This window comes from Grammomys surdaster, unplaced genomic scaffold (assembly GCF_004785775.1).
Source record: "Grammomys surdaster isolate TR1022 unplaced genomic scaffold, NIH_TR_1.0 339, whole genome shotgun sequence".
Lineage (NCBI taxonomy): Eukaryota > Metazoa > Chordata > Mammalia > Rodentia > Muridae > Grammomys > Grammomys surdaster.
The window spans coordinates 921,568-948,704 of NW_021604758.1; the positions used below are offsets into that span (position 1 = coordinate 921,568).

Consider the following 27,137-nt stretch of genomic DNA (forward strand, 5'->3'; position numbering starts at 1 on the left):
TTTTTTTTTTCCATGTGTATTTTTTGTTTAAGTTTTTTTTTTTCTGTAAAATGTCCCGGTTTTCCATAACTTATAAACATGATTTCTATGGAGGGGTGGAGGGGAAAGTGACAGGCGGCCCGGCGCTCCTCTGCTGCCGCTGCCCTCAGGAGGACGGGGACATCAAGTCTTTCCTTCCTGAGCGTGTACTGTGCCGCCTCTGCGCCTCGGCATGGGCGCTCACAATCGAATGCCCTTCAGATCCCAGAACTCCCTCCGGGACTCCAGGGCCCCTGGACTCTGTGCCCCGGCGCTGGGGATCCTGGGGCATGGGGTAGATCCCCTCCTTCCCACTGCCCCAACCCCAAGAGAGAGGGAGAGGAGGGGAGGGCAGCCGGCCCAGCGGTGGTCTGCAGAGGAAGGACAGGAGGGCTCAGCCGATGGTGAGGCCGAAGCCACACAGGAACTTATTCTTGCGGTGGTTCAGGAAGGCGCAGAGGGACAGTGTCAGGGGCAAGGGCGGAAGCTTCTTCTCCAGCGTGGCACCCACGATCCAGTTACTGTTCACAGAGCCTGTGGGCCAAGAATGGGGCAGAGACTGGGTGGCTCGCTGTGTCTGGTCCCCACGTCTGTGCCACAACAGACTGGTTAGTATATGTCCTGTCACTTGTGAAGCAGCTCCTTGGGGACTGTTCCTCTCTAGTTCTGGAGTCCCTGGAATGGTGGCTTCCATGAACACACAGGCTAATGTCGCCTGCGTTGGGCTCGAGCTTAGCTCTGTCTTTAGGTAAGGGATAACCGGGATGGAGGCAGCAGGGCTGGCCTCAGTTGGCCTGGCCCAACCGCAGGGAAGGCTGCTGGGGTCACAACAGTCCCCTAAGGCTCAGCACCACCTAGGTTTGACAACCCACGTTATTGCCCAGAACGAGGTTCTGAACCTGGCCATCACGCCCCAGATGCCTGCAGTCTGTTTCCCAACCTGTTCTAGCTAGTTATACAAGCTAGTCATTGTTTTCACTTATTCTTTTTTTGTTTTTCGAGACAGGGTTTCTCTGTGTAGCTCTGGCTGTCCCAGAACTCGTTCCATAGATCAGGCTGGCCTCGATCTCAAGAGATCCACCTGAGGGAACCTCAACAGGAGTGTCTCCTGAGCTAGGGCAGCAGGCAAGCCTACAGGGAGGGCACTTTCTTAGTGACAGATGTGGGAGTATCCAGATAGCTTTCAGCGGGGCACCCTGGGCTAATGGTCCTGAGGATAGAAAAGCAGGCTAAGGAAGCCATAAGAAACATGGCAGCAGCCGGGCGGTGGTGGCGCACGCCTTTAATCCCAGCACTTGGGAGGCAGAGGCAGGTGAATTTCTGAGTTCAAGAGTTCGAGGCTAGCCTGGTCTACAGAGTGAGTTTCAGGACAGCCAGGACTACACAGAGAAACCCTGTCTCGAAAAACCAAAAAAAAAAAAAAAAAAAGAAAGAAAGAAACATGGCAGCAAGCGGCACTCCTCCACAACCTTCTCTGTCAGCCTGTCTTTAGTTTCCTGCTTTGAGTCCCGCCCCATCTTTTCCTCAGTGATAAGCATGTGATCTGAGTTGTAACCCAACATCAACTCTTTGCTCCCGACGCTGTTTGCCATCATGGTGTTTCATCACAGCAATAGAAGCAACCCAAGTATGGCAAGAGTGCGTGGGGAAGGCCAGGAACGGGAGGAGAGGTTTTAAAGCATGGGCCCAAGATCCACTACGGGCCAGGGTAGGAGCCCCACCGTGCGACAAGCCTCCCTGAGTAATTTGGAGGTGTACAAAGCTCCCAACCCCACTCCCGTAGCATACTTTCAACCTATTTCACATGGCCTCTACCACAGACACAGCTGAGTCATATCTGGCCTGTTTCCCAGGAGGGAAACCGAGGCCTTCCTTACCTTTGAAGAGGAAGTTGGCCTTGGGCAGGTCCAGCTGATACCCAAAGGAGGCACTGGTGTCCTGCATCCTGGTGCTGGCCTCAAACTCCACACCCACCTGCAGCTGGAGGAGGGAGGGCCCAGCACACATTAGCTGCCCATCAGGACTCCTGGGCATACCGACAGCACCAGCAAACCCAGCCTGGAACTCACAGCTAGGCGCTCCCTCCAGCTCACCTGGTCACTGGCTTTGTGGTAATACGTCGCATGCATGCCTGCCTGGCCCAGCGTTACTGTAGCCAACCAGTTGTTCACTAGGAGAGCAGAGTTGGGTGAGGACTAGGTATTAAGGGATGTGGGCATCTGGCAATCCCACTCTCTTCCCTCTCGCCCTGAGATACAGACCACAGCCTCCTCCCTCAGTGCGCCCCAGGCTCACGTGTGTATTTCCCAGCTAGAGACATGACAGTGCCCTCCTCTCCAGGCCGCCGGTGGTAGACAAGCTCCCCACCCAGGGCCAGACACGGTGTGATGCTCTGGAGGTAGTGGGCCACGAGGATTCCTGCAGGAGGAGAGGATGGTCAGACTCGCCAGCCCTGACCAAGCCTAGCCTTACCCCCGCAGCAGCTCCTGTCTGCTATACCTCACAGAAGTTCAAGCAGTTCTCCCTTGCCCTGCGTCTGTCTCCTGGGCTATGACCTCCCAAAGGGAGAACAGAGGCAAGCCACCCTTCAACAGAACATGGCGAAGCAGGCCCCTCTACATCACAAGCCCAAAGCTCTGAGCCACTCTGGTTTAAAGGCAAGACAGGGAACTGGGGAGGGTGGGACTAGAGGCATGGCTCGACGGCAGAGTTGCCTGGCCTGTATATGCCTCTGAATTCTACCCCTGGAATGGGGAGAGGGGAGAAAAAAGAAAAGTAAAAACCCAAAGATTGGAATAGCCCAGAAGCAAAGAGCAGAGTTCCTGGGGAGGACCCCCAAGGCCGGCCAGGTGGGCAGAGAGGCTTGCTAAGGCAGCATGTGTGTGTGTGTGTGTGTGTGTGTGTGTGTGTGTGTCCTCCCACGAGTGGGAATGAAGAACCACACCTGGGATCCCACACTTGAGAGAGTGCCAGGCCATAGCATGTCTGGAAAAACTTTCCCAAGGCACATCTGGGAGAATAGTGGGCAAGACTACTTGTGAAGCAGTTCGTACAAAGAAGCAAGTCCTCCCTGCTTCCCACAATGTGTGAGGCATGGCCCAGAGCTCGCGGCCAGGGCCTGGGTGGGTGTGTTCCCAGAAGTCTGACTATGGCTAGGACAGAAGCAGGTGCCGTGGGTTCGGAGGCTCAGAGGCCAGTGTGAATGTCCCCTCAGGGAGCAGGGGACCACTGGCTTTAGGACAGGATCATCTCAATCACCAGTATTAACTCATGTAACTAAGAGGAAACTGAGAGCCTCGGTCCTATGAGTTCTACAGATAGCAACTGCAAGGCAGAAGTCCCTTCCCCCACCCACAGCTACAGGGGCTAAGCCAACCCCAAGTGCATCTCAACCTTTAACCTTGGGTCACCACTGCTCCGAGAAAGCCATTTCTCTACCCACAGATCTCACAGCCACAGAGGTTATCTCAGAACAGTAAACCGAGGACCTCCATAGTCTGCCAGTGTTTAATGAATATCCGGGCTCCTCAATAGACTGTGGTGACCTACGGGTCAGCCCCAGCACAGAAACAGAGCCAGCCACCAAGGACTCCTGGTCAACCTGCCACACCCAGTCCTCTCCTGAATTACAATGGTTCCTCTTAGGAGTTTGTGGGGGCATTTTCTGAGTCAGCACCTCGCTTTGTGGCCCAGGCCTACCTTGAGTACACGGCCCTGCTCCAGCCCAACATATAGCCAGGTTAGAAGTATCACCATAGCCTAACTTTGATCTTATTATGGCTTAAAGGGTTTTTCCTCTGCATTTACATGTAATGGGTGTTTTGCCTGCACCTATGTCTCTGTGACGCCTGGTGCCCACAGAGGACAGTGGAGGACACTGAACTGTCTGGAACTGGAGTCATAAGCAATTGTGAGCAGACATACAGGTACTTGAAATTAAACACGGGTCCTCTGGAAAACAAGCCAGTGCTCCCACCACCTCTCTAGGACCTGACCTATTTATAATCTTTTCAAAAATGTATTCTTATGCCAGGTGGGCCTCACCAACATGAGCCAGAAATGGGTCTCTGAGAGTCTGGGCCAGCTCGCTCTACACACTTTGCTCCAGGAAAGCTAGGACCACATGGAGAGACCCCATTCCAATAAACAACAAAGGATCTTGCTTTGGAGCTATGGCTAGCCTCCAAGTTGGGATGATCCTTCTGCCTTGGCCTGCTAAGTAGTTTGGATTATTGAAGTGTGCCACTGTCTTCTATTCAAGATGGCACACCCACTCCACCAGTAATTGTGCAAGCACGTGCAGGTGCTTGTGCAAGCACACAGGTGTGCATAGGTCAGAGGACAACTTGTGGAGTTGGTATCTTTCCAGATGTCCCAGGGAAGGAAATTCAAGAAGTCAGGTGTGCCAGCAAGTGCCTGACTTGCTCAGCCCTGCCGTCCACCCACCCTGCTCTGTTGCTGTGACTGCTGTTTTCACTCTGTGCAATCCTAGACAGATCAGAACTTGTGGGGATTCTTCTGCCTGTGTGAGCCACCAAGCTCAGCTAGGCTGAGCCACAAGCCCAATCAAAGCTCATGTGGAATTCGCTCACTAACTAGCCCAGGATGACCCTGGAGGTGAAATCCTCCAGGTTCCTGCCTCTTGAGCACTGGGATTTGGGGTGTGCTCCTCTGCCCACTTTGGTCAGTTGGTTGCTAGGAACTTAATAGAGGGCTCTGTATGTGCTAGGCAAGGTCTAGGGTCAGCAGGTAGGGCTTTATCACTGAGCCTCGCCCCAGCCCTCCATGTGCAATGCCCCAGCAGCTTCCAGCTTGACTCTAACCTCTATCACAGGCGGCTTTGGATGCCCAGCCTTTACTACTATGCTTAGTGACACTGGTCTCCAGGGGAGTTTTGAATACAGCAGCAGTTCCCAAATGAGGTCTTCCTGCAATGTATGAAAATGTTTCAGATAGCCTGTCTACATATGGCTACACACCACCTATCCAAGAACAGCCTGGCCAAAGTCACGTCCTAAAGCTGAAAGCCCAGAAATGCCTGAATTAATTTGTAGTGGAGTCAGCCCATCGGTAGAAGAACCCCTGCCTAGAATCCCCCAGTGGGGGGCTGGGGGCGTGGCTCAGTGGTAGAGCCCCTGCCTAGAATCCCCCAGTGAGGGGCTGGGGGCATGGCTCAGTGATAGAGCCCTGCCTAGAATCCCCCAGTGAGGGGCTGGGGCACAGTGGTGGAGAGTCTGCCTAGCATGCATACCAAGGCACTGGTTGCCATGTTTCCACTGCCAACAGATAAACGAGTAACACAAAGCCTGGCACTTCAGAAGTGATCAACAAAATCATGTTCTTCAAACAAATGGACTAACAGAAGTGGCTCACAGGGACTAGAATCATCCAAACTGAGAACTGAAGATTCGTAGAGCCCAGGTAAGCGCAGGCCTCAGGCAGGCTGTGAGGTCCCACCAGAACCCAGCCTGATCAAGGCTGACAAGTTTTATTTTTATTTTTTTTCGGAGACAGGGTTTCCCTGTGTAGCCCTGGCTGTCCTAAAGGCGTGTGTAGCTACACTGGCTTGTCTGACAGCATCTTGGATGAGCACCAGGCACTAAGCAGATGTGCAGGCTGGCTCCCCCGAGAGCAGGATGCTCTGTGTTCCACCAGAGACTTTCTCATCCCTGACATGCCAGGAATACCTTTTAAAAAAACAAAACAACAACCAAAACCAAGGCCTTCCTCTTCTCACTTCTTGGGTGAGGCACTGGCATTTTGGAGAAGCTGTCTAGCCCACTCCAGTAAAGATGTGGCCCTGCTAGAAGTTCTCAGTGATTAAATAGAGGCTGTTGTGTAAGCCACACAACTGACTACCATTCCTGGGTATCTGCAGTGAAAGGACAAATTTCACTCCCGAGAGTTGTCCTCTGACTTCCACATAGTGACACACAATGATAAACAAAGTCAAAAAACAAAGCTGCAATCAGTTGCTGGGTAGTGGTGGCACACACCTTTAATTCTGCTATTTGGGAGGCAAATGCAGGGGAATCTCTGAATTTGAGGTGGCCAGCCAGGTCTACAGAGTGAGTTCCAGGACAGCCAGGGCTACACAGAGAAACCCTGAATGGAAAAAACTTCCACTCACCTACCCAGAAAGTGTTCAATTATTTGAATTTCCTTCATGTGTGACTTATCCTAGTAGTAACACATGCATGCGCTGTATGAATATTTGTTTTGGGGATAAAATACATATTTGCCAGGTAGAGTTGTATACTCTAACTATACCCCCCCCCCCCCCCCCCCGGGGAGAAAGCCAGGCAAGAACTCAGGTCCTTCATTGTCAACGCTTAAACACACCCCATGGGATAGGCTTGCACTCAGTGGACAGTTAGACAGGTGATCAGTAACTCCTGCACACCTGGAAGAAGGAACAGAGAGAAGTGCAGAGGGCCACATGGCCAGAGTCATCAGTACCCGTCTTTTTTTTTTTTTTTTTTTTTTGAGATAGGGTTTCTCTGTGTAGCCCTGGCTGTCCTGGAACTCACTCTGTAGACCAGGCTGGCCTCGAACTCAGCAATCCACCTGCCTCTGCCTCCCAAGTGCTGGGACTAAAGGCGTGCGCCACCACTGCCTGGCATCAGTATCCGTCTTGGCCTGTCTTATCTGTCTGTACATGGCCATCTTGTGCCCTGTTCCATGACCAAAACCCAAGTCCAAGTACCACAGGTAGGTATACTAAAAACAGTTCCATCACCTAGTACTCTGGACAGACCTGACCTTAGAGAGCGAGAGTCCACCACGCATCACCAGTGTCACTAGGGTGCACATGGCTGAGCAGACAGCAGCAGCCCAGGGCTGAACTGTGTCCCCCAACGATGGTCACTGCCTGATGGCACTGTATCCTTTTGCTCCACAAGGATGAAATCCAGGAAGTTTACCATGGTGCTCCACGCCATCTCTACCTTCACACTCCATTTTACCGCTTTCCTTGGGGAAACAGGTTTCCCTAGCTACGTAGACCAGGTGTGGTGGTCGGAATGAGAAGCCCCCATAGTCTCAGGCATTGTAACACTTGCATCCCTTGGTGGTACTGTTTGGAGAGACCTGGGCATGGCCTGCTTGAAGAAATCCGCCACTGGGGACAGACTCTGAAGTCTCAAAGCCAGTGTCACTTCCAGTGGTCTCTCTCGCTTTGCTTCCTGCTTCTGCTGCGAGGCCTGCCACTTGTTGTCATGTTCCACTGCCAGGACAAACTCTCACCCTCTGGACCTAGATGCCCAAACAAACTCAGCCTTCCCACTGTGGCACTGGCCATGGTGTTTGACCACACCAACTGAACACTCAAAGGGAAGGCTGGCCTTTCTTGCACCAGTCTTCTGAGTATTGGAATGACAAGTTTGTATCACCACATCACCATGCCCAGATTTCTTCCTTTATTTCAGAGACAGTCTCACTATGCAGACCAGGCTGGCCTTCAACTCAGGAGATCCAGTGCCTCGGTCTCTCTAGTGCCGAGCTTAAAGGCACGTTCTGCCAGGTCACAATGGCCCAGCGGTTAGCACTGACAGCTCTTTCAGAAGATCTAGATATTACCAGCACCCACAAGGCAACTCGCAGCAGTCTGTAATTCCAGCCTCAAGGGATTGGAAACACTCTGCTGGCCTGAGGGCACTAGGCAGGCTTCAAGTGCGTGCACATGTGTGTGCGTGTGCAAACATACACATCAAATAAAGTTAAAAAAAAAAAGGTAGGTACTTGTCCCCGACAGGGATCTAACACCTGTCTTTGACCCTCCCAGTCCTGAGATTACAGGTGTAGTCACACCTGACGTTGTGGTTAGCCTTTTATTTTATTTTTTGAGAGGGATTCACAGCTCAGGCTGCCCCACCTCAACCCATGAGTGTTGGGACCACAAGCTGTCTCAGCCCCCAAGGTTCTCAGGCCACTCCTCCCCTGCCACCTCTCAGAGGCAAAGCCATGTGCCTCGTGGGGAGAGGGGGCCTGGGTCACGGCTTCATGAGCACCAGTGAGCCCCCCACCTCTTACCTGAACCCACCAAGACATCTGGGTTGCCCAGGGTGACAGCAGCCGTGAAGTCGGAGCCGCGGTACTCGCCATCCACCTGCCAGTTCACGAACTTGGACTGCTGGGTCTGTGGGAGAGGGGCAGTGTGAGGACTGTGGATGAGGGAGGGAGCACCTGTGAGGGTCGTGGGCCACATCCACGCAGGCTCACCTGGATGGCCATCTTGGACCTGAGTCCTGGGCTCAGCTGGTGGATGATCTGTGCGTTGAGGCTGCCACTATTGTCCATGTCACCCACCAGCACGGGGAACGCCTGTGGGACAGAGGGAGGGTCAGAGGTCACGATCATGCGGGCATCGCCTCCAGCATGAGGCCCACTCAGTGCTCACACCGCACTCACCTGCCCCCGGAGCTACGGGGTTGTGAACTCCACAGCTAGGCAGTCTTTTTTTTTTTTTTTGAGAGACAGGGTTTCCTGCCGCTCGGGGGATCCTAAAACTATCTATCTTAACTAGAGTTTCTATTGCTCAGATAAACACCAGGACCAAAAGCTAACTGGGGTAGCAAAGACTTCCTTCAGCTTATAGTTCTATACTACAGCCTGTTACTGAGGGAGGGAGGGAGGGAGGGAATCAGGGCAGGAACTCCCAGAGGCAGGTGCTGAGCCATGGACGGGTGCACCTTACTGGCTTGCTCAGCCTTTCTCACGCACCCATGACCAGCCCGGGGGTGCAGCACTGCCTACAGTGAGCCCGGGCCTCCATATCCATCGTCATTCTAGAAAGTGGCCCCAATTTGCTGGTGGCATTTTCTCAGTTGACATTCGTCTCCCCAGGTGACCGTAGCTTATGAGCCTGACTACCTGCACTGGCTAGTCACCACAGCAGCTACGCCACTAGTATGCTCACGACCTCCTGAGGGCTGGACTACAGGTCTGCACCATCCGCCTGCACTTTGGCTTGTATGTTAATTCATTTATGGAAGTCAGTCTTGCTATGTGGCCTTGAACTCCTCATCCTTCTGCCACAGCTGGGTTTGAGCAGGCTCTGCTTCCTGACTGACAACACATGACCTCCATGGTGGCCTTCTGTTCCTACTGCCTGTCTTCCCTGCCACAATAGCATACTTCCTCTCCAACTCCTCAGAGGCCATTTGCTGTCCACACTTCAGCATTTCTAAGTAAGCTAGGTCCAGCCTTGACTCTTAGATACCCACCGGCTGCTCCATTCTTCAAAACAGGCCTCAAGGGGCCGACAAGACGGTGCAGTAGGAAGGGTAAATGTGCTTGTCACCAAGCCCGAGGACAGCAGTCCCAGCCCCAGAGCACACAAGGTGGAAAGAAGGGAAAGAAGTTGTCCTCTGTCTTCCACAGCCCCCCCACCCCAAACGCAATTTTGAGTACAGCTCAAGCCTTTCCTGCCTGGAAACATGCTTACATAGAGAGTTTGAGTCCAGGAAGGGCTTGGCTAGGTATGAACTAGCTAAGAGCACTCCTGCATGCAAGCATCAGAACCCATGTTCAAATCCCTGGCACATGCATCACATGGTATAAGTATCATGGATGGCTGCACATGCCTGCCATTCTAACCCTGTAGAGACAGTGGGTGCTGTGGGCTCGGTCGGCAGCCCGTCGAAGCCTAGGCAGTGAGCTTTCAGATCCAATGTCCCAGCCTGTCTTTTGCACCCGCACACATGCTACTCCACACAAACGAGTGCTAAGGGTCCAGTTCAGTCACTGCAAATGCTTGTCTAGTATGTCCAGGTTGAGACCCAGCATCAGATAAAACGGAGCATGATGGCTTATGCCTGCAATGCCAGCACTCAGGGGAGGGAAAGGCAGGAGGACTGACAGTTTAAGACCATCCTCAGCCACAACTCAGAATCTCCAAAAACACCAAGAAAATCCCATAGGTAACATAAGGAGAGCTCTAACTCAGACCTACACCTCCTACCCCACCCAGCTCCACATCTCACTATCCATGTCTGAGGAACATACCTGAAGCACCCATCTGACCCTGTTTCTCCCTCAACAAATTTCTCTGGCTCTCTAGCGCCCCCTAGAGAACACCCAAGCAAAGAGCTTGATATTCTAGATATCTGGTTCCAAGCATCCTGGTCATCACTAAGTTGTCCCCCAAGCCCCAGGATCACCCAGACAAAACCCAGCCCAGGACCAGACAAAGAACAGTGTGTTAGGGATATTGCAACAGGAAGGAATCACCTATGTCCCAACACCTCCACAGCCTTCGGCTGTTCACCTGCTCACCTCCTCCCCTTCGAACCTGAACCCCTTGAGTCTGTCACCTGGCCACTGGATTTCCTTCACAGATACTAGAATGACTAAAGGAACCTTACCTCTGTGGGACTCAGCTGCTTTGTTCCCACGTATGTGACCCCGAAGTGGTAGTTGGACTCCCCAATGGTTCCGAGGGCTACTGTGTGGGTCACCTGGGAGAAAAGAGTGGGCAGTGGGGTCTTGGTGATGGCTGGGGGATGAAAACTAGTGGTGTGGGGACAGGGAGTGAACACTGGGTGGCAGGCCATGGTGAGCAGCATCAATGCCCAGGGTTCCAACAAACACCAGGCCTGACTGGATGAGATTAAAGGTTACTGGTGAGAAAAGTGGGTCCAAGGCGGGCCCCACACTCACCATCTGCATTCCTGATTGACTTTATAGGGTAAGAATTCTGGACCCCTAAACCCCAACTCTCCCACCCCGAGAAGTCACCCTGGAATATGTGAGCCTTACTGTTAGTTTGCCTTCTACACTTTGATACAGGGGCTTGCGATGCATGCCATGCTGGTGGTGGTGGGGGGGAGAGTAAGGTCTTCCTGCCTCTGCCTTGGCCAGTGGTACCACTAGAGTGCTATTGGAATGTTCTACCTACCCAAAAGCCCAAGCCTTCAAGCGAGTGAGGGGATCTGTATGCATGGAGAGGTATGGCTATTGTGACCTCTGGAGGGTTAAGGCACCAGAAAGGCTTACCTGGAAACGGTTGCTCAACCCTTTGTTGACTGTAAGTTTGACACCTTCCATCTGAACGGGAAACAGCTCTGCGAAGAGAGATGCTGTCACACCCCATATCCTTTTCCTCCCATCCCCTATCCATTCCCCCAGAGACCCATATCTCACTAACCAACCAACCAACCAACCAACCAATCTCAGCACTAGAGGAACCTTGGCCTACTGGATGATGCCAGGTCCTGTGTATGTTTTAAACCCAGTGCAATCACCTGAACTTAAGAAACAGGAAACTCACTTTCTTGCCAAACTTCTCCTGCTTACAGTTGTCACCACACAGTTGTCAGTATTTAGTAAGTTAACACATATTTGAATATCAAGAGTAAGGATGTACCCCTCTTATAATCAAAATGTCAAAATGATCCTAGGCTAGGATCCTTGGGTTGAACCCCTTGGGAGAACATTGGGGAACACCTCTTGACACCGTGACCTTGGGCTATAATTCCCTTCTTGATCACACTACTGAGTCTTGGTGGGGTTGGTCCGCTAGCTCTCAGTACCCTAAGACTTCTCCCTTCTGCAGTGGCATTCTTCCCCAAGGAGTTCAACATCTGATCGCAGTTCCGAGCACCAAGTTCAAGGTCCCACCGCCCCATCTTATCCTCAGCTCCTAACGTTCTGTTCAAGGATTGCAACGATGCGCGCCAATCCTCCGGGGGTCCTTTCCCTTTCCCTGGAGCTATTCGGGCCGGGCACCCCTCACCCTTGCACTTCCGGTGGCACTCCTCGAACGTCCCCGGGTTGGGTAGGCAGCCGTAGCTCCCATCGTCCGAGGCCGCCGCAGCGCCGCTGGCCGCAGCCCCGGGAGTCCGTTCTGAACCGCGGCCAGCGCTTGACCCAGTGCCCAGGCCGCCCCCGAGCGGCGGCAGAGTGAAACCTGGCGGCGAAGGCGGCGGCGGTAGCCCCACGAGGGACGGCGTAGGAGGCGGTGGTGGCCCTGCGGGCGGAGAGCTAGCAGCCAACACGTTCCCCATGGTATCTGCGAGGGGAAAGGTCAGAGGGCAGGGGTCAGGGGGTACACGCACACCCCCGGATGCAACCTCAGGCACTTCCCACCCAACGCAGACTCCGTTCTCACTGGCGGCGGCTGCGGCGCCTGTTCCCGGCCTGGGCTCCGCTCCTACCCCGTGCGCTATGCGCAACCGAACCCGCTGCCGCCGCCGCCGCTGTTTCCCCGCCCCATGGAACCTATTGGTTCGGTGTCCTCTGAGATCCGCCCACCACCCTAGAAGAAGGACATTCTATTGGAGAGTTGGAAGGAAGTCCCACCCTTCTCGTTGAAACACCCATTTCTATTGGTTCGTAGACGAAATCAGTCAGGGCAGCTTCCTCTACTTTCCTATTGGCTCGTATATCCCGTGTCCATTGGTTCGCGACGCCGCGGGCTGGAGCTAGTTCGCTATTTGTCGATATCACACGCATTGTAACGCCTACTTGCTCATTGCCCCGCCCTCCTTTTGGAGGCGCGGAGACCCGCCCCAGAAAATGCCGTGACCATTGGCGGACTTTGGCTCATCTCCCATTCTAATTGGCTACAGTATTTCTAGTGGGCCGACCCTGGTGACGTATTGTGATAGTTCTCTCATTGGCTAAAGTGCCAGGGTCAAAGGGCATCGGTAGAGATGGGTTGCGCTGCAGACGCTGCTAGGCAGCAAGGTCAGGTCTCGAGTCCCAACAGGCACCGCGGTGGAGAGGCAGGGTCTCTGACCGGAAAGCCGGAAGTGCTGCCCCTTCCCACAGTGCCTCGGGAAAGTTTCAAACCAGTTTTGTGAAAATTGGCCCGCATCTACCTACCCACAATGCCCGCTTTCTCCTTTACCGCAACAGCTGCCTCGAACCCCCCTTTTTTACCCATCATGCCGTCTGCTCCTTGCGTCACTGTGGCTTCTATCTTTGGCCCATTCATTCCTTTCCCATTACCCAGCATTCATTCGCCCATTCATCGCGCTTCAGTCCCTAGACTCGGCTCAGCCCGTTTCTGACTGTTCACTTTTCCCATCCTTCTGGCCTTTCTCTAATTAATCGTCTTGGAATCTTCTGGCTATTACTCATTATGCCCACGGCTCCGGTTGCTTATCTCTTTGCCTCTGGCTCATTCGTTTAGCTACATTACCTATCATGCCTTGGGGGCTTCTTTGAAAATATTATTTGCCTCATGACCTTGGGCACCTCTTGCATACTTACCGTTTTTGTTTTAGTTGATGCAGTTTTGCTTATAATTCATTAGTTTCTGGGACATCTTTTGACTTTTTTGGGAGGGAGGGGAATCTGTTCTGGATTGACAGATAGGTCACGAATACCTTCAAGCACCAGCCCCTCCTTCCTTTCCCTCACGTGCTACCCCACTCCCTTCACTTCTAACAGAAAACACAAGACTTTTATCAAAGTATAAACTCATATTATGTAGGAAATGCTTACAAAATAATATTCCCAACCCAGATGCCCAGATTCTCCATCACACACGCACACACCATCCCCTAACGAGGGATGTGTAGGTCTCATCTCACTGGACAGGGGTTAAAAGAATTCAGTAGTCTTCAAGATAAGAGTAGATTCTCCCAAACTTGGGGGGTGGCAAGGCACACTTGCATTAAGCTCTCCCCTCCAGCACTGGATCTGGAATTCATGCTCTGGAGACAGGAACTGGGGTGCTGGGCGATGAGGAGAGGGTGTGAACCCTGAGATTCCTGCCTGCAGGAGTGGGTGGAGATGGGGAGGTCCTACCTTATACTGGGGAATCCTCTCCTTTTCACCTTTGGGGAGCAGGGTGGGGAGGGATCAGATGAGCTGCTGCTGCCTGGAGGGCTCAAGTCTGAGCAGCAGAGAGCCCCTGATCCTGTTCTTGCATATCTATCTGTTGGGATTCTATTGCCTGAGGACAAGTGCAAGGTCCGGAATTCTTTGGGACTTTCAGGGTAGTTGAGATATGTGTTCGGTGAGTGCCATGGTCAAAGGGTCACAGTCTTAGGAGTCCTTGAGGGGGTCACAGGTGGTGCAGAAGGATATTCTGAGCTCTCTGCCTCGGGAGATAAAATTCCCAGGTTTCCAGTTATGCAGGTTTGCCTGCCTCAGAAATCATAGGTTGGATGTCCTGGTGGAGCCACTAGGAAGTCACAGGTGGACTGCATGGGTGATAGCTGTCGATGGCCTGCCTGGAAGTCAAAGTGTCCTAGATCACTGGTGGAAAGCTGAGGGGTCAAGGGTGAAAGGTGAGAGGTCAGAGCCCCTGTGCCCCCCTCACACATACATGGCCCGTGACACAAAAAAGTCTTTGCTCTGGTAGGAGTCAGAGGGGCTAGGATAGGACAGGGCATCATAAATAGGGTTGATTTTATCCAGAAAGTCTTCCTCCTCCTCATCTTCCTCCTCATCTTCCAGACTCAGGGAAACCCCCTCCACAACATTGGGTCCTGGAGGCACCAGAAGAGAAGGTCCCAGGCTTGTAGCCCCCAGCAGCAGAGGCCCTGACCGCTCTTCCAGGGTGGGCAGCTCGTGATACCGAGGCATCTCCTAGCAGTGGGGAGCACGCAAGATGTTAAGGTCACCTCAGTCTCAGGATGGCATCCCAGATCTGCCTCCCACCAGTCAGATCCAACACCACTGTCATCCTTTCTCCCTGGACCAAACTTCTGGGTGCAGTCACTCCTAACCCAAGCCCAGCACTGACTCCTTACTCTGTCTCAGCGTTCCTCTTTGACCTCTGAAACCCAGTCCTTAACCAAGAACATTTGACCTCTGTTGTGTGTGTGTCTCTCTCTTTTTCTTTTTATGTAGCTCTGGCTGTTCTAGCGGGCCAGATCTGCCTGCCTCAGTCTCCAAGTGTTCTGCCTCAACCTCCTGAGTGTTAGAATCACACAGGTTTGGGCTGCCATAATTACAAAATGCTGGGGATTGAACCTAGGGCTTTGTGCATGCTGGGCATAAAAACAAACAAACAAACACCCCAAAACACCCCCCCCAAAAAAAACGAAAAAAAACCAAACAAACAAAATGAGACCAACCAACTTATAACCCGAGCCTGACCTCAATCTTTTTGTGTGTTTGGAGAAGAGGTCTAATGTAACTCAATGTGTTCTCTGTAGCCAAGGGTGACCTTGAACTCCTGACCCTCCAGCCTCCATCGCCTTCATGTCCTTCATGTTGGGATGAGAAGTGTGTACTGTTGTGATCTGATTTTTTTTTTTTTTTTTTTTTTACACAAGGTCTCACTAGGTAGCATAGGTTGGATCCAAACATGGCAGTCCTGCCTCAGATACTGAGATTACAGGTGTGTACCCCATACCGGGCTTGGCTTTGGGCTTTTTTTCTAGAGTTTTGGAAATATTTGTGTGTGTGTGTGTGTGTGTGTGTGTGTACTACTATTTGTGTAGAAGCCAGAGGAGAGTATCTGGTCCCTTAAAGCTGGAAACACGGGCACTGGGAAGATGCCTAGTATGTGACTCAAACACAACTCTGGTCCTCATGACACAGCAAGATCTAAACTGCTGGGTCAACAATCCTGCTGCTTTTCTTGGTGATTTTGAAACAAAATCTCACTCTGGGGCTCAGGCTAGCCTTGTAGCCATGGTTGGTTGAAGGCACTGTGATTTGAATTTCTGGTGAGTCTCTTCTCTCATCTTCTCTTGTTCTGGGATCCCAGGGTGGAGCTACGGTGCACGGCTCTGACCTCAATAGTTACTTTATTTAACCTTGAGTGCCAATCAGATCTCTCAGGCTGCTCTGGCCTCCTTATTTGACTCTTGACCACCAAGGAGATAGTCTATGGTGTCTCTGTCATAGAGGAGGGCTCCAGGGGAATGGCTCTGTGGTGGTATCTCCACTGCAGGCACAGCCCTGGGCAACTCATATTCTCTACATCACTCAACTCTACCCAACCTTGACCCTTAACCCTTAAGCCACCCCCTAAGCCCACCCTGGTCTATGCAGAAGCTCCCACCTGATCAGCACAAGAGACCCCGGCATCAAAGTATGGCGTCTTCACTGGGCTGTGCTCTGAGGCCCCCAAAGTGAAGAGTTGAGAGGGCTGTGGAAAGACACAACAAGGGTAAGCCAGGACCCTCATGGCTGCCGCTCCCAGCCAGCCCCGTCCCAGGCCAACAGCCCTCTCTCAGCTTGACCCCAGGGAGGAAGGCCGATATGGAGGCAGGGTAGCTTGAACTCTAGGGGAACAGCTCACCATCTCAGGCTCCTCCAGCTTGGCCTTCGGGGTGGGTAGCTTATAGGAGGGAGGTCCTTCCAGTCTGCAGGAGTCAGGGGTAGAAGGCAGATCAGTGGGAGGTTAGCCCTTCTTTCCCAGTTTCTGCTCTTACAGGAGGTGCCTCTGGTTCTCCAGAGGAACAAAGGACTGGTCACTGGCCCTTGCTGCCAGTCTAGCCACTTGATGGGTAGGTAGGAAACGCTGTTCTTTTATAGGGGTTTTCGGCACCATCCCTGCCCCTGCCTCAGTGTCATGAGGGAGTCACAGTCCCAGAACCCTCTGGACAGAATTCAGAGAATTCTCTTTCAAACAGGTGAGCCAAGTGTGTGGCCCACACCCGTATTCCTACTAAGGAAGGTCTCTGAGTTCAACGCCAGCCCCGGCTACAGGAGGAGCTCCAGGCCATCCAGTGCCTCAGAGTGAGATCCTGTTTCAAAAACAAACGAATCAAGGCAGACAAAGTCCAGGCAATGTCACCCAAGGTTGTCCTCTGCCTTCTCTGTGTATGAGCACATATTTAGTAACTCACACTTGATTAGGCTATAATTGACACACACAGATAAAAAACAAAATGGAGCTGGCAAGATGACTTAATGAGTGAGGGGCTTGCCACTAAGCCTGACAACTTGAGACCCAAAGAATGGAAATAAAGAATCCGACTTCCAACAAGATAGTACTAACACACACACACACACACACACACACACACACACCCCAATGTAAGAGGATCATAAGCTCAAGATCAGTTTGGGCTAAATAAAGGGGACCGGAGAGATGGCTCAGTGGTTAAGGCACTGACTGACCTTCCGAAAGACCCAGGTTCAGTTCCCAGCATTCACATCAGGGGGTTTACAACAGCCTGTAACTCAAACATCTTCTGGTCTCAGAGGGCACACATACAGAGACAGTCATACACACAGATGTATGTGGGACAAACACATACTCACACACAAAGAAAAATACGGTCATATAGAAACAGACACAAACACCAATAATACACACACACACACACATATATATACACACATATATATACATATATACATATATGTATATATACAAATATATATACATATACAATATATTGTATATATATTGTATTATATATATATTGTACATATATATATATATATTGTGTATATATATATGTACAATATATATATATCTTTTTGAGACAGGGTTTCTCTGTGTATCCCTGGCTGTCCTGTCCTGGAACTTCCTCTGTAGACCAGGCTGGCCTCAGACTCACAGAGATTCACCTGCCTCTGCCTCCTGAGTGCTGGGACTAAAGGCGTGCGCTACCACTGCCCAGCAAGAAGATAAATCTTTAAAAAATAAAACCAGCAACCAAAACAAACCAAGTGGGCAAGGAAGTTGGCTCAGCAGATAAAAGCCTTGAGAACTTGAGGACATGTTTTATCCCCAGAATACACAAGTCCTCTGGCCTCCACATCCGTGCCGAGGCCTGTATGCACACATGCACAAACACATAACAATTCAAATTTTACAAAATGTAAACAAGAAGCCAGGTGATGTAGTGGTGCACACCTTTAAACCCAGTACTTGGGAGGCAGAGGCAGGAGGATGTCCAAGTTCAAGGACAGCCTGGTCCATGGCTGGAACCAGCCCTACTACAAAGATAAATAAAGGACAGGAGAGATGGCTTTAAGCACACTTGTTGCTCTTTCAAAGCACCCTGGTTCGATTCCTAGGACCCACATGGCAACTCCTGACCTCTTTGGATACCAAGCATTCATGTAGTATACAGACATACATGCAAGCAAACACACCAAATAAAAATAAATCTGTTTTTTTTTTGTTTATTTTCCCCAGAAAAGGTTTCTCTGTGTAGCTTTGGTTGTCCTGGAACTCACTCTGCAGATCATGAACTCACAGAGATGATTTTTTTTTTTTTCTTCACCAATAAAGATTTTAGGGATGCAACTCAGGTCCTTACAAACCAACTAATCTCCCTGGCCACTGTACAACTTTTCATTTATTTATTTTTTCATTGCTGTTTTTTTTTTTTTTTTGAGTCTCATGTAACAGAGGAAGCGTGACCTTGAACTTCTAATCCTCCTACTTCTCTCTCCCACATTTAGCAGTGCTTAAGATCTGAAGCTCTAGTGACCATCACTAGGGAGCAACAAGGTGGTAGGCACCTGGGCTATGACGGCGTCTCAGAGACAGACTCTTAACACTCACAGCTCATGAAGAAGAGAACACTCTTTCCTCATCACCCCATTTAACATCTCATTTATGACAGGTTCTTTGTCTCATACTGCCTTAACAATCTCCTTTGGTTCCCACTCCGTGCTCCCCAACTCTGCCGTCCCTCCTCCTGACCCATCACTCACTCTTCTTCCTCATCCGCTGCCTGAAGCCTCTGCTCTTTCCGCTGTTGTCGGCAGATGAGGATGCCTGTGCCAGCCACTGCGGTGGCGATGATGGCAGCGATGATGCCTCCGATGATGCCACCCGTGGCCCCTGCCCCTGCCGTGCTGGGTGACTCTGTTAGGACAAAGACAGCATGGAGTCATTATGAGAGAGAAACTCACAGCTGCTTCTTCTAGCCCTGGTCTTCAGATACCACATATGCTAGACTTTTCAAAATGATTGTTTTATTTGTTGAAATAGGGTCTCACACTGTAGGCCAGGCTGGCTGGAACTCTCTGTAAACCAGAATAAATTCGTACCTCTGCCTTCCAAGTGTAGGCATTACAGGCATGTGCCACCATACCAACAGCCCTGTGTGTTTCCTTTTGGCTGCATTGGGAACTAAACGCAGGGCTTCAAGCATGCTAGGCAAGTGCTCTATGTATGCCTGAGGACATCCCCTGCTTGTCCACCCAGTCACGGCCAGAGGCTTTATCCAATCACCCTGTCTGTCTGATTTCAGGAACATTGATCTTTGTAGAGGTGTTCTCAAAGCAGGAAATTTCCACCCTCATGGAGCTGAAGTTTCCTGTAGCTCAGTTTGGCCTTGGCTAACAGCAAACAAGCAGATTTGATGCTATCTAATGTCAAGATGGAACTGGCTACATGTACAAAGTAGGGATGGGCGCAAGGAAGTCATAGAATGCTGGACCCACTGAACCAGTTGGCCAGGGCTTATCTGTGAAGGAGCATTTGAGTTCTCTGGGTATTGCAGACAGGGAAGCAGGGTACTTTTAAGGAAGAAGAGCCAGTTGTGAGTTTAGAGGCACCTACAATTCCAGCACTCAAGAGGCTGGAACAGGAGGATTGGCAAGAGTATGAAACCAGCCTGGGCAACATAGTGAGTTCCAGGCCAGTTATAGCTACATAGCCAAGACTATCTCAAAGACCAAAACAAACAAAACGACCCCCCCCCCATACAAGGTGGAAGCAGCAGGAAGAGGTTCAAGTTCAACCTTAGCTGCAGCATTTGACGAATGTTGTAAACAAACAAACAAACACCCTAAAAGAACGAAACAGGATCAGCAGTGGTTCTGGGCTGGACTGAAGAGAGAGGAGGATAGGGGGCGGGGGAGGAAGCACCCCTTATTATCAGAAGGTGATGTTTTCCAGCCCATCAGGAGACGCACTGAGAGCTCCAGGCTTCCCAATCCTGTTTGGTATGTCTTTTTTTTTTTTTTTTTAAAGATTTATTTATTTTATTTATGAGTACACTGTCGCTGTCTTCAGACACACCAGAAGAGGGCATCAAATCTCATTACAGATGGTTGTGAGCCACCATGTGGTTGCTGGGATTTGAACTCAGGACCTCTGGAAGAGCAGTCAGTGCTCTTAACCGCTGAGCCATCTCTCCAGCCCCGGTATGTCTTTTTTTTAATAGTGGAGCTCCTGCAACACGGGCCTGATTCCTCACCACATCCATTGTCCTGGGTCAGGCACACAGCAGGCGTGTAAGAGGGGATCTGTGTGCAAGTCAAGCAAATTGCCCACCCTGTCCTCCACGGCTGAGAGCATGGCGGGGTCACCAAGAACACTCAGAATAGACAAGGATTCAAAACCTTACAGGTGTCTTCCATGAAATTAATGTGCTTCCCACACATGGAGCGGAAGCTGCCCAAGGGGTACAGTCAGCATCCGTTCTCCAGCTGGGCATCCTCCAGAAGGTCCCAGTGTGTGTGTGTGTGTGTGTGTGTGTGTGTGTGTTGGCTAACTGGTGTGCACTACACACGGCCATCCCAAACACTCAGCATTTCCTGCCTTTGTTGCTGGCTGGCTATGTTCCCACAGGACAAGGCTCTGTGATCTGGGCCACTTCTGCATCCCCAGCATGGCAGGCATCGGCTTGGTAACCTGAGCTCTTTGACTAGTGGTTGAGGAAGTGCTTGTGACCAGGCCTCCTGGCTGCTCCACCCACCCAGAAGGTGGTATCTGATCCTAGCTAGTATCCCAGGAGGCCACAGGGATGTGGGAAATATAGAGTTCACCTTCTTCTCTAAGGAGCAAATGCTCTAGCGTCCTGAGAGTCAAAAGACTGCTAGCTAGAGGAGGAACATGTGTGTGCCTGTTGTACGTGTGGTGTATCTGTATGTTGTGTGTGAGTATATGTGTGTCAGTGTGTGTATGTGAGTATATGTGTGTGTGGTGTATACCTGTGTGAGTATATGATGTGTTGTGTGTCTGTGTGCATGTCGCATGTGTGGTATTATCTGTGTGTGTATGTGTGTGAGTATATGTGTGTCAGTGGGTACATGTGAGTATATGTGTGTGTGGTATATGCCTGTGAGTATATGATGTGTTGCGTGTCTGTGTGTATGTTGTATGTGTGGTATTATCTCTACATATGTATGTGTGTGAGTATATGTGTCTACATGTGTGGTGTGTCTGCATGTTTACATATGGTGTATCTGTGTGTGGTTTGAGTATGTGTGTCTGTGTGTTGTGTGTGTATGTATATATGTATATGTGGTGTGGGCGCACTGAGACACATCAGAATTGCTGATAACTCCCACAGAATGAAACCCTTCTTGGAGGGTGGAAGACAGTATCCACAGACAGGCTGCTTTGAGGACATCAAGGTGAGGCCATCTGGGTATTGCCAACACCTGATGCCTGCCTCTATAGCCTTGAGGTCCTTGAGTACAGAGAGAAGCTGCCTTCCATTCCTAGGACCCTCTATACCAGAGAAAGAGGACCTGTGTGCCCCCCACCCCCTGTACTCCCACTCCCGGTCATTAAGACCCAGGACCAAGGCAGCTAGCTTTGTTCTTCCTAAGGAAGCTCAGCTCTGAAGCCAGTCTGGTCTCCCAGCTGCCTGTTATCTAAGAGTTCAAGCCCCTTTCCCACGCTCATGTCTCAGAGCCTCAAAGTCAGAGACCCCACTCTAAATCCCCACAGCTTCAGGAGGGTTGAGTACAAGTGGCCTCTCCCAATCTGGGCCCCCACTGTTTTTTCTTCCTTCATACTGAGTGGTCCCTGTCCCACCCAGGTGTTCCCCAGGACACAAAGAGAGGGGTCTGATGTATTACAAACAACCCCGAGTTTTTCCGACAAGGCATTTATTAGCTCCTGAGTGTTTCGGGGCCAGGGCTAGGCTGGGGCCGAAAGCAAGCTCTGAGGAGTCCTGAGTGTGCACCATGGCGCTCCTGAGGTCCCCTACTCCATGAGGCCCTAGAGATAGGAGTCTGGTGTGTGGTTCCACTTGTCCTCTATCCTGAAAGCAGGGCGGTGCCCTTCCAACTCCAGTGTGCCCCAGAAGAACCAGTCCAACCGGTCCCTAGCCATTGCTGCTGGCTGGCATTGGTGTGGTTGGCAGTGGGGGTGGGACTTGGCATTTCCATGTGTCCAGTGTCTACGTCGTGGGGTCACACGTAAACTGCCCGCCGAGAGATGAGAGAGCCATCCAGATGGGACTCCATGTCATCCTTAGGTGACTCGTGTGGCGGTAGCATGAGGCCTTCCTCTGCCTTCATTTCTTCCTCCTCCTCCTCTTCTTCTTCCCTGCCATCTGGCCTCATGGGCTCAGGGGATGCTGACCTCCAGAAGACAGGACCCCCGTTCCCAAACACCTGAGTCTTTGGATCGTAGGATCCTCTGTCGCCATCATTTCCTCCTCCTCCAGGGCTCTTCCGCCTCCTCCTCCCCCTCATCAGGATCAAGGCCAGGAACCCCCCAGCCAGGAGTAGCACCAGCAATGTTCCCCCCACGGCCCCCCACACCAGCGGACCCACATCTCGGGAGGCCTGGGGGGTGTCTGAGGAGAAAGGAAGGAGAGAGAAAAAGAGGAGAGGGAGTCAAGAGGACACATCTGGGTGTGAGGGTACAGGGGAGACCCAGAACACGGGTTAGTGACCAGACCAGAACTTAGGAGGTGACTAGCTGGGAGAAGGGAGGAGGAAGGCAAGGAGGAAGAGGAAAGGGTATCCATGACCCTTCACTTCAGGATAGGGCACTGTAGAAGGAGAGGCTGCCAACTGATGCTGCCTAGATAGCTACCTATACCCATAACGTCCCTCCAAAATAAAGATTATAGCAAGGTGTGGTGGCACAAGACTGCCATCCTAGCCCTGGGGAGAGTGAGGAAAGGGACCATGCTATCAAGGTTAGCCGGGGCCACGGGTGAGACTCCAGACTCTCAAAAACTCTGCAGAGGGAAAAAAGTGTTGGTGGGCCTCGGATGATCAGCAGTAGAGCCCCTGCCTAGAATCCCCCAGTGAGGGGCTGGGGGCGTGGCTCAGTGGTAGAGCCCCTGCCTAGAATGTCCCAGTGAGGGGCTGGGGGCGTGGCTCAGTGGTAGAGCCCCTGACTAGAATCCCCACTGTGGTAGAACCCCTCTGCTATCTACCACTAGGGTCCAGAATGTGGATATGGGAGGAGGTATCCGGAGGCACCGGTCCTGTCAGTGTATCTCCTTGGTTTGGGGTCTCATCTTCCCCACATCACGCTGCTGCTCCTACTGTTCCCTGCTTCCTGTCGGTCTCATGCTCACCTCCCACAGCGCCCCCCACCCCCACATGCTCCACCATGGCAGGGGAATATAAAGGAAATCAACAGTACAGGGATTTGAAGCCTCGCACACCACGGTGCCTTTCTTGCAACACAAGAGTCCTGCTGGGCTGTCACGATGGTCCTCAGCCCATAAGGGAGACATGAATAGATGCCCGAAAGTTCTTGACCAGCGAGCCTGTTGGTGGCCAGGAGGAGAAGCTGCCTAGCCCCATGCAACCTATTTCTCAAGTGCGGACATTGCAGGGTTGGGCTACCACGCCCAGGTTCTGAGTAGTCTTTTCAAGAAGAGTATTGTGCTGAATTCAGATATTGCTCATTTTTAATCCCAACATGTAGGAGGAGGCAGAGGCAGGGAGATCTCTGACTTCAAGGCTAGCCTGGTCTACAGAGGGAGGTCCCCACGAACTGGAGCTACACAGTGAGACCCTGCCTCAAAACAACACATAAAACCCAAAATCCAAGGGACAAAATAATAAAAACATACAAATAAAGTCATAGTTCTGGGGGTTGCGTGCAAGTTCTATGCAAACGGCACACGGCAAATGGACCTGCATCTAGTGTGTGTGAGTGGTCCCCAGAGGGACACTTTGACAGCATGTCTGTCTCTAAGTACCACATAGAGGCAGGAATGAGGTCTCTCTGAGTGCTGGTCAGTGAGTCCCTGCCGGCTGCTTCGCTGGAAATGTGGGTGCACCCATGACGTGAGGGAGGGGCTCGGGAGCTTGGACAGTCTATTCCTGTGTCAGCGAGTTGAGTCAAGGATTGTGAGGTGGCTGCACAGAGGTCTGCCATGTGGCACAGCGTGTCCACTCATAGTTTTTATTGTCGAGAATCTAAAGCCATGCTTATGCCAGACTGAATGTGTGGGAACTAAGGCTGTGTGTCTGGGTGGGTGGTAAATCAGCACCTCGGAGAGCGGCAGGACCCGAAACCGAGTTTCCCTGGTGTGACTTGGCCACTCCAACTTCTGCCAATTGGATTTATATCTCCCCACCCCCCCGCCCTAAATTATGCTGGTTTGGAACTTGCTATATAGACAAGATTGCCCTCCAACTCAAAGAAACCCCCTGCCTCTGTCTTGCAGGTGCTATGAGTGCATGGCGGGTGCCGCCATGCCCAGCTTGTTTGGTTTTCTGAGACAGGTCCTCAGGCTGCAGACTGGCTCTGGACTCACTAAGTAGCCAGGGCTGGCCTTGAACATCTATCTAATCCTCCTGCCTCTGCAGCCTTCCTGAATGCTAGTCTTAAGTGTGTGTCACATGCCTGGCTCAGCCACTGATTCTTGGGGTGCTCAGTGTGCCCTTTTCTTCTGGTGTGAGATTTTCGGCTTGTCTTTGTCATGATGTCCTCAAGTACACTGGTGTCATGTGGCACTTTCCCCTGAAATTAAAACCCCCCTCTTGGAGGAAATCTTAAGGGAGAGGGTGTCAAGAGGGAGGTAAAACATTCCATCCCCAGGGACTCACCTTAAAGGTTACGGGAAGTCCCAGAGATGCAGGACCACTGTACTCCCTCTCTAAGCATACATGAGGTAAGGAAAGGTGAGACTCTCACGGCAGCTAAGCCTCCCGGATGAGACTGAGAGACAGATAAACTGAGCTGCTTGGGAAGAACACTCTCTACCCTGGGAGCTGCCTGCAGGCTGTGCAGGGTGCTCCAGGCTCCCAGCTTTGCGAGCTGTCACTATGCTGGGGCAGGCATTGGTGATGCAGCTGTCCTTGTGTCATTTCTGCTCCTGTAAGGAACCTCAGTACACAGGTCCACCACAGCTGGACTACGGTACTATCTACACACTGATTTGTCCTTGACTCCCTATTTGGAACAAGTAGCTGTTTGTTCACGTCTCCCCAGGAATAGTGTCCCACGACAGGTGGCCTGTGGCTACCTTTCTGGGAGTTTGGTGTCTTTCTTATACTGTGGATTTTTTTTGAGTTGACCACCCCAAGATTTCTCTTTCTCTGTCTCTCTCTCTCTCTCTGTCGTCTCTTCCTCCCTCTGTGTGTGTGTCCCCGTAGATGAAGTGTTTCTGCAGTTGGAGTTAACAGGCAGTTGTTAACTGTTCAACATGGGTGCTGTGAACCAAATGGGGGTAGGGGGGAGTCTCTGCAAGAGCAAGCCACACACTTAACCACTGAGCCATCTCTCCAGCCCACCAAGATTTCTCTCTGCACGGCGCCTACAGGAGCATCTGACTGTAGAGTGGACTATTCACTAAGTAAGGCTGAGGCTAAGTAAGCTGGGTACAGCGGTACATACTGTCACCTCAGCCCTTGGAGGTGGACACTGGAGGATTCAAAGACAGAGATAGCCTGGGCTACATATCCAGACCCTGTCTGAAAAGATGAGAAAGGAACATAGGTACATACTCGTTCCCTGTCTCGGCCTTGTGATGCCCCACGCTGTCTTTGTATGCATCAGCGAGGGGGGTGTGGCTAGGTGAGGCCCACAGGTGGGGTCCGCACCTGCCGGGTCCCTCTTTATAGAGGAAAACTCAATACATATTGCTTAGCAGCTGACCCAGTGACCCAAGAATCTCCCTAATAGAGTTTCTGGATGTAGAGGTATCTTCTGGAATGTTCTTCAGGTGTGTGAGAAGGCATGTTTCTATATGTCAACTATGCCCTGTTGGACACTGCTTTGTTATGAGTACATGTCTCAAGGGTTCAGAGCTGACCAGCAATGTGGATCTGTGTTCCTACAGGCAAGTCAGCTTGCCTTTGGTGCCTGAGCAAAAGTTGTTGTGTCTCAGCAAGGGTGTGTTTCAAGAAAGGCGTGTCCAGCAAGCACATCACAGGGCTGGCTTTATCTTGCACTTTCCCTCCAAGCCATTTGTTGTGCTTCTGAGGGGCTCAGGTCCTGCCTGGTAGGGCCACTACTTCGGATTCATATATTTGCATAGGCAAACTGTGGTACCTACACCAGTGCTGCTAAGTCTTCTTTTTTTGTATAGGAACTGAGGATTGAACTTAAGGTTTTCAAAGTGCTAGGCAGATGCTTTTCCACCAAGCCCCTCACTGGGGGATTCCCGGCGGGGCTCTAACACTGCCATTTCTCTAGGCCTCTTCTTACATTTTATTTTGTGAGATTATAGTTTGTTCTGTGGCCCAGGCTAGACCAGAACTAATTCTATAGTCCCTGTGTGCTCTGAACTTGTTATTCTTCTGCTGTACTTTCTACTAAGTCTGGCTAAGGGTATCTCTAAGGATCGTCCTTTTGTGGTTCCTGTGGCGTGTCATAGGCCCTGGCCAGTGTCACTCTGTCTTGCGGTGTGTCTCGGTGACAATTGTTCCAACTATATAGGGTTACATCTGGGTGACTGGCTATCCAGGTTTCAAGAGAATTCTCAGCCCCAGTTACAGCCTATGGCCACAGCCTACACCTGCGGACCAAAATGGACAAGCTGAACGATATATATGCTCATTTGTGCAGACAGAAGAGGTGGGTCTGACTCTCTCTCTTATCCTAGGACAGCATCAGTGACACCCCAAAGTGGACCCAAGCCCCAAAGGGAGAAATCACTGGGCTTTAAACTCAAACACCACAAGGCTTCCTTACCTCGCACCAGGATGACCTGCTCAGCACGACCTGTCCCAACAGCGTTGGTGGCTGTACAGATGAAGGTAGTGTTGACCATTCGATCCACAGAGTGGACGAGTAGCTGAGAGCCCTGAACCACTGCGGAGGCTGGGAAGACGCCCGAGGTCCTAAGGGTATGGGGTGAGGTGAGTAACACAGCAGGCATCCAGGGAGAGCAGGCTGTCCTGGAGACTCCAGCAGTCAGCCCTCCTGCAGACCTGGGAGGCCAGGCACTCGCCTCCCTCAGACCCAGGGATCTAGACCCCAGTCCTCCTCGCTCAGACTCAAGGATGCCCACATCGGTCCTCCTCCATCAGACCCAGAGATGCACACCCCAGCCCTCCTCCTTCAGAGCCAGGGGTGCACACCCCAG

At 51.6% G+C, this 27,137-nt stretch overlaps 2 protein-coding genes across 3 annotated transcripts in view; both read right to left on the minus strand.

Moving 5' to 3' along the window:
* Window positions 1–12,195, minus strand: Tomm40 (translocase of outer mitochondrial membrane 40). Its single transcript, XM_028778658.1, has 10 exons — window positions 12,128–12,195; window positions 11,753–12,028; window positions 11,014–11,081; window positions 10,383–10,475; window positions 8,239–8,340; window positions 8,050–8,155; window positions 2,314–2,436; window positions 2,112–2,188; window positions 1,896–1,998; window positions 1–552 (listed from the first exon to the last, which is right to left on the minus strand). The coding sequence occupies exons 2-10, from the start codon at window positions 12,021–12,023 to the stop codon at window positions 413–415; spliced, it is 1,083 nt and encodes a 360-aa protein (XP_028634491.1). The 5' UTR covers window positions 12,024–12,028; window positions 12,128–12,195; the 3' UTR covers window positions 1–412.
* A 1,230-nt stretch (window positions 12,196–13,425) lies between these two features.
* The window catches only part of Nectin2 (nectin cell adhesion molecule 2), a 32,807-nt gene continuing 19,095 nt past the window's right edge, over window positions 13,426–27,137 (minus strand). Inside the window, exons 5-9 of one of the 2 annotated variants that reach the window (XM_028778709.1) lie at window positions 26,744–26,892; window positions 18,604–18,757; window positions 16,226–16,289; window positions 15,986–16,072; window positions 13,426–14,559 (exon numbers count right to left, since the gene is read on the minus strand). In XM_028778709.1, the coding sequence (XP_028634542.1) occupies window positions 14,287–14,559; window positions 15,986–16,072; window positions 16,226–16,289; window positions 18,604–18,757; window positions 26,744–26,892 (727 nt within the window). In that variant the 3' untranslated portion in view covers window positions 13,426–14,286. Of the gene's footprint in view, window positions 14,560–15,985; window positions 16,073–16,225; window positions 16,290–18,603; window positions 18,758–21,697; window positions 22,434–26,743; window positions 26,893–27,137 lie in introns of those variants that run through there. The other variant, XM_028778710.1, reaches the window with a different exon arrangement.